This window comes from Pelobates fuscus, chromosome 10, assembly GCF_036172605.1.
Source record: "Pelobates fuscus isolate aPelFus1 chromosome 10, aPelFus1.pri, whole genome shotgun sequence".
NCBI lineage: Eukaryota > Metazoa > Chordata > Amphibia > Anura > Pelobatidae > Pelobates > Pelobates fuscus.
The window spans coordinates 138,353,720-138,361,326 of record NC_086326.1 but is presented as its reverse complement, the minus strand read 5'-3'; the positions used below and the strand labels follow the sequence as shown (position 1 = coordinate 138,361,326).

The window sequence follows — 7,607 nt, the reverse complement described above, 5'->3', positions numbered from 1 at the left end:
AGAGATGCATTCATAGCCCAACTCCTTGTATACACGTTTCGCACCCTTTTAACAGCAAAAAACTAATTAATATTATATTCTGGTCTTCAACATTATTTTGAGTTATTTTGACAAGAATTAACAAACATATTTGTCGTTTTGTTATTAAAATACTACTCAAGGAACCCCGCCAATTCATCTAATTGAAGTGGTCTGGGTGCAATGGACCTGTCATTTTAACCCTGCTATGAAAATATTGCAGTTTTATAGAAACCGCAATGTTTACATTGCATTTTACATGCACTTCTAATGGCTGTCAAGCAGACAGCCACTAGAGGCGATTCCTTCTCCGTAACCGAGTCAAACTCAGTTTTCAGCTCATAGCATAATTTGATTGGAGGAGAGTGGCATTTGGCTCTCTATGAGAAACATTGGATTGGAGGAGGTAGCCAAAGACATCAGGCACTGAGAACGAGGTAAGTAATCTTAATCAAACTTTAATTTTTAGTAGCAAAGGGGGCGGTGGGTGGATAGGACACTACTGACAGTGATTGAAAGGAACCTATAATAGCGAAAATACAATTGTTATTCTTGGGACTATAAATAACATGCTATATATGATACATATTACTTTCCACAACACATAAAAAACACAGCTTTTAGTGGCAATAATTTTTTACAGATAATATGTTCGGAAGAGCAGGACAAGACAATATGACCGTATAGTTGTCTCTGAACATTATAAATTGCCCCAGTGAGATCACTACCTAGAAAACGTGATTGTATGAAGCGCCTAACGCGTTTTAAAGCATGAGTTATCCTATACTGTATATACTATTTTCACACACCAAATAAATAAAACACAAAAATTATTATTAGTAGTATTTCTTTCTAACTAGCAAAATCGTTAAATAATGGTTTGATGATAACTAGCTAGCTAGTTGCTGTATCTTACATGTATTTACTTATTAAAAATCAACTAGCCTTAAGGCACAGTAGTGCACCCAGCCCGATGATTAACTTTAATATTTTATATAAATAGTCAAGTTTGTTTTTAATCTTATTTTTCAGAAAATTATTAGTTTAACAAAAACTATTATATAAAAAAAAAAAATGTTAGGAAAAAAATGATACACAACACGACTCAAGTGGCAAACGTTAGGAAGCAGTGGGCTAATTTGACAATAAACTCATCTTCATGTCTTTTTAGCGTTCCATCGTAAATTGAAAACTTCGATATTGCTAAAAACATTCAAGCTCTCGCTATTACAATAAATATATATTTTCACACTCTCCAAACAAAAGGCACCTTACAAAACTCTTCTGACCGTAAACTTGAAGCTTGGAAATAAGTATATGTAAAAGTAAAGAAAAAAAAAAATATATAGCAAACCAAAAAATAAAATAAAAAAATAGCACTCGGCAAAGAAACACAGAATCATTAAACTCAAAGATTTTCACACCAGCCATTCCAACCCCTTTAAGAGAGGTAATTCTATTGGACATAAAGCCACTGTTTCTGATGAAGTGGACACACTTATCAGTTCATCAAGCTAAAGCAATATAATCACGGAAGCTAACACTCCATTAAATATCTCTCCGAGTCCTATTAGACAAGCAAGCTATAATAATTGTTCTCTGGCAGCAAAAGGTTTAATATGAAATTATAATTGATTGATAAAGATTAAAAACCAGATACCCTATTTGTATTTCTTATACCTTTTTTCAATTTTGTCTAATCTTTAACATTGTAAACGAAGTTCTCCCGAACGAACATCACTTACTGATGTGTAATGCTATGATATGTATCAATACTGGCAGTCTGGCTCTTTTGGGCTGCTAGCCCTGTAATAATCTTGAAGTATGTATGGAATGGAGAGAGATGCCTGTGGCTTACAGGACAATAGCCACCTCAAAACCATTTTTAATATAATGATCCTTTCATCGAGATTTTAAAGGAAATAGATTTAAAAAAAATGAGGGTATATGTAAAAATATAAGAAACTCCTCCCTATGTTTGTGGAATAAGTTGGCGATATATAAATGCCAATAATATTAATAGTATATGCCATCTACATGCACCTTGGGTCAGACAGTGTTGGACAATCTATGTATAGTCTCTATGGTTTTTCCTGCTTCACTCCCTGCACAGAAACAGGGAAGATCATAGAGACTAACTGTCTGACACAAGGTGTATGTCTATGGCTGGAGGATCCTGTGATATACTGAATCTAGGGAGGAGTTGTTCTCATTTTCTACATATACTTCATTTAAAATACATATATATTCTCTTTCAAAACTTGATGAAATGATTATTATATTGGACAGCTGTCCTTTGAGAGTAAATTGGACCAGCCACCTGGCTGAAATTACCTTTATATAAATCAATATAAAACAGCGCTACCAACTGCCTCGCGATCTGGGAGTGTGTCTGTGTGCGGGAGGCTGAATTACGAAGTGACAATTATTAGTGGAACGGAATTATTGATCAGTTCGATTATGCTAGTGCATGTTTTAAAGGAAGTCCAGGTTGACTGTAAATCCTCCAGTTTTCATAAAAACAAAATACTAAACAGTTTATTTTTTTTTTTTAAAACCTTAGCAGATTAGCAGAAGCGTTATTAAATATATTGTAAAAGCATTTTTGGGATGACTCTTCCAAGCTCCAACTGCTTCCACCTATTCTTCTTGCCTCCTAAAATTGGGATGTATGTAGATGGAAAGAGTGGGCAGTATGCTATGTAATAACGTGCTCACCTTATACACTGGTGCCCATTGGGGTGCAAGGCTGATGGGCAGTTTTGCTGGCTTTCCCCCAGCTCTCATCATGCACAGCTCTCTGATAAAGCACCCCTGTATGAACAATATGTGTTGGTGTAGAATCACGTGAGAATGTTTAATAGCACACAAGCTATGGTGTCTTTGGTGTCCACAGACATGAGATGGCAGAGTGTCAATCCAGGGTAATGGAGCCCAAAGTCAGGACTGTGCTGCTGAATTCAAGACAGGTGGGAGTTATGATATCTGGCTAGGCCCTGGTAATACATTTGTTGAATAGCTTTAATTTTCCTTGCGGTGATATAAAAGGCACTAGTGGCATCTGTTAAGGCCAGTGAAGGCTACCCTTTGCACTACAAAGTTCCTGGGTATGTCTACTAAATTCCCAGTGCTTAGCAGAAATACTGTTAATAAAAATCTGCAGTGTCCAGGCTTAAAAACCCTGAGAACTAAAAACTGCTCAATCACCTATAATAAAAATATATATAAAATAAATAACTTACTGCTATCTGCCTATTTCTGCGGTGAGTTCAAATTGATTCGCCACTTAAAACATAAACAAAATGTTCCTAAATGCTAGGGAATACAAACTATTTGGGAGAAAGAGTGCTGATTTTGCACGTAATGAGAGGTTTGCTGTGAAAGTCCTACTCACTGTTGTGGTATAGAATTGACGTGAAATTAACATATTTCAATTGAGAAGCTAGCCTGTTTTGTTTACCTTGGATTCGGGCAATGAAAAGTCAATCTAAAATCAAAACAGTTTGTTTTAATTGAACGTCTGCCAAAAAACGAGCTTATCTTGGTTTAATATCTTATCTTTCCCTTTATTAACACATTCCCTACAATTTTACGAGTCACTTTTTATGGACATTCATAAATGCTTAGAGATTCTATCATTTACAGCTGTGCTGTTTCTAAACTTGCATTTTGTAATGTCCTTCATTATTTGCCATATTCACTAAACCAGGGGTGTCAAACCACGGACCTCTATGATTCTGGACTACGTCCCCCACCATGCTCTACCAGTCCGAGGTGGGTGAGCATGTGGGTGAGTGGCTATGCAACAAATCTCGATGGTTTCCTTCTGGTCCTTCTCTACTAAACCACCATTCACGTTCCTTTCTTTTTGGTGAGAGTAGGATGGGTTATGCGTGTGTGTGTAAGGTTTTTGTAGTTGATCGCGGTAAACGCATTTTGGATCATTTGCATATATTGTCAACATTTGCTGTGTCTGTCATGTGAAAGAGAGTCTGTCTCCCAACAATAGGCAACAAAAACTCTTTTACAAGATGTTTGATTCTCAACACAACTTCCCAGATGGAGACGGCTTTTTAACTCCTTACGGACCAAGTAGTAGCCCAGTTGGCCCCAAAATACCTTATATCAACTCAATGCAGCCCTGCAGATCATTGATAGAGTCGGTTCATTCTATTATAGAATAAGATATTTAAGGTACGATATGGATCATCTGAGGTGTGATCAGAACACATCTTCGATTGCCTACATTTTTGTTTTCTTTACATCTTAATTTACATTTTACTATCTAATTAAACAATTTGTTGCCAGAGATAAATAGCTTTCTGCCCAATAAGGCCTGAGAAATGTGCAACTCTCTCTATGTATCTTGGGTGTATTCACTAAACACAGAATTGTGGTTAATTGTATAATTTGGTTTTAAGTTCACTTCAAATTTCTGTTTAGTGAATTAACCCTTTAGTCTAGAAAACTCACAGATTTGTATTCACTAAAATGAGCATGGAATACGATCGATAACGGAATTGCAGATTTTATCCAAAAACAGCCGAGCTGGAAAAATAATTGGATTGCGAATTCCCTTGTCTGTTGTCTACTCTCCCAGATATAGTGAATACAAATAAGAATCCACTTATTTGATTCTTCCAAAAATAAGCAACTATAGGAATCTAACTGCTGTGGACCATGACACCGTGTCAAGTGTACCGAGCCACAACACACCATGCAACCGACACGCAATAACCGCTTTTTCATTAGCCATCAATCTATTCATCACAGCACAGTACCGTTAAATATCAAAGCGGGCAAGATTCAAATACGGACTATTCAGTGTATCTACCAGTAGAATAGAATATTGAGACAATCTCTTCCTGGCAGACAGGATCTGCATTGCCCAATTTTGTGTCTCTCCCCTTGCAGAGATGCTGGGGAACTATGACATAAACAAAGGAGCAACACTTCCTTTTTAGGCAAGGAGGCACTTCATTTATTTTAAAACACTATCACTATGTGTCTCTAAAAATACCATACATCTGGTTACTTGGCACGCTTATTTTTCTGTAAGTGCCGCGGCTCTGTGTTCAATCTCCAGTCCTTGTTATTTTCATCAAAACTAACGCCGCTCCAGACAACACACACAGGGCAAATGTTTTAACCTCAGAAACGCTGAACGGCAGAGAGCAGGCTGAATGGGCACCTTAACGTGTGGCTGTGATCCTTTGAAATGAATCACCAGGCCCACGACCTATAAAACTTACGTATTGAACACACATGTGCTAATTCTAGTAAAACGAAAGGTTAACATACAATGGATTACAGTGAGTGCATGTTACCACACAGCCTTCTTTCACAGTAAGGGTTAAATCTGTTCTAATGCTACTGGATCCAATATCGTGACACAAAGCTGAAAGGGTTAATTAAGGCACAGTGTATGAAATCCATGCTTTATGTGTGTTTTATTTTTCAATCCCTCGTTAGGGTCTGCAAAGGCTGTAACCCCTCGTTAGGGTACAATTCATATTATACTTTTTCATTTCTTGCATCTTAATGCAATCACAGTGTTGCTAAAATAATTGTAGCAAAAAGTTTTTTTTTTTGTTTTGTTGTTTTTTTATAATTTCAGTAGTAATTTGCACTCACCACAAAAAAAGAAAAGAAAAAAAAAAAAAGGACACAAATAAAATAGTCAGGAATAGCCAACAGGTAGCTTTGCAGGTTTACTCTCAGCCAGAATGTGCAGTAGCACAGTTTAGCTAAGAACTCTGGGAATTGTAGTTTGCCAGCTTGATAGCACCCTGTTGGCTACCCCTGGTTTTGGTGAGTAACTCAGTGAAGCATAGTGTTTTCAGAAAAAAGAGAGTAAAACGTGAAGAGCCGTACACTGCAAATCGCAGATACATCTCTTATCACTGATTTAGGTTTTTTTTTATCCCTCTCTATTTAAGTTATCAATCATATTTCAAGTGTTTTGTTATGCAAGAACAGTACATTTTAGGCATTTTTTTTTTCACACAGTTCTATTACCAAACAGTATCCTTGCATAAACAAAAGCAAAGAATTTGGGTTGCTGCAAGATGTACCATGGCACACATCGTATCACTTAGAAATGTACAATAAACGTTGTCCTTCATCGCAGCTGCTTATCTTCCGTTTTCTAGCCTTGCGCTCATTTTTTTAAACATTGATGGCGTGAGCGTGTTTCTTGCACAGGGGCTTATCCTTTTTGGAGTAAAAAGGTTGGCCTTCCAAATTCACATGGCAAACCTGGAACACAAAATCCAAAGTGTTACATGTTCACTTATACAACAGCAACGTATCCTTGACATTTGGGTAGCTGATTTAAATACACTTAAAAGAACCCATCTCCCCTTCCCAGGACGCACTATATACTCTCTCACTTTCTCAATGTGCCTCATGCAACATCTAGACAAACGGAAAAGTCACGCTAGTTCTGGGTGATCATTATGTGCAGAAAAATACATTATCACCATTTATAACATTTTAGAGAAGCCCAAAATGGTATTATTGCTTTTAGCCGGTGACCACTTCAGTGATTTGAAGTGGTCATAGTGTCTGGAGTCTGTGTGTGCACTGTTACACTGTGAAACGCCGCACATACAGAGACGAACGCCTCTGTTGCTGGAGGTGTAACTCCACTTCCAGCTACATAACTGAGGTGTCATCAGCCGGCCCAGAACTAGAGTTCCGGATTGGTTAATGTTAATTCCGTGCCACTCTAAATGCAAAGACACTTAATGATTGGCTGAGAGTAATCAGTGGACTCTTTCAGCCAATGAATGAGCGCCAGGATTGGCATCGGGCAGTTCTGATACTTGGAGTAAGTCTTTAATACACACTCATGATATTTTAGGCTAGCATTAGTTAAGTAGGGCTTGTGTTAGCATAATGTAAGAGCAATAGAGAGGTGTTTACTGTTAGTCTGTTTACTGTGATATTAAAGAGTGAAAATTAAGAAGTGGATATTTTGCCCTGGGGAGTGTAAATTCACCCCAGAGTATGATTAACAATACTAACAATATAATATAAGAAATGGGCCAGATCCTCCCCCAATTGATTTTCTGGTTAAGAGCCCTTGCCTGGAGTATGTGTGAAGCTGTTGTCTTATCTCACACACACGCAAACCATTCACACAAATACATAACCCCAGCATTGGCATCCTGAGAAGCAGGATGCTGGTGGAAGTGTGGCTTGAAACAGGCCGGGTCTAATCATGACATCATGTACCCTGCCCCGTTTTCTGGTAATCTTATCTGGGACTCTGCTGGGCTCCGGGTCTCCTGTAGCTGGTGATGAATTCGGTTTCTGCAGAGCTGCAAAAGCAAGAAGTCAATCTTGCCGGCCTTTAATTGGCTGAGAACGTCGACGCTATCAGTCAATGAATGTAATTTTGTGCATAGGCATACTTAAGTCTGGCTGACGATGCCCCAATGACGCTATCGGAAGTGGAGTTACACCACCAGCAGCAGAGGGGTTAATCTCTGTATGTTGAACTTTTTCATGGGGAAACACTACACATACAGACTCCAGACACCATGACCACTTTAAATCACTGACTTGGTCATGGTGCTCGGCGT

The 7,607-nt window shown here is 38.0% G+C and overlaps 1 protein-coding gene across 2 annotated transcripts in view; it reads right to left on the bottom strand.

Annotated features, from left to right (window-relative positions):
- Positions 1-460: 460 nt before the first annotated feature.
- LOC134574503 (LIM domain-binding protein 3-like) overlaps positions 461-7,607 on the bottom strand; it is a 57,917-nt gene continuing 50,770 nt past the window's right edge. For both annotated transcript variants that reach the window (XM_063433609.1, XM_063433608.1), the window contains one exon: positions 461-6,276. In XM_063433609.1, coding sequence (XP_063289679.1) covers positions 6,187-6,276 — 90 coding nt within the window. In that variant the 3' untranslated portion in view covers positions 461-6,186. The remainder of the gene's footprint in view (positions 6,277-7,607) is intronic.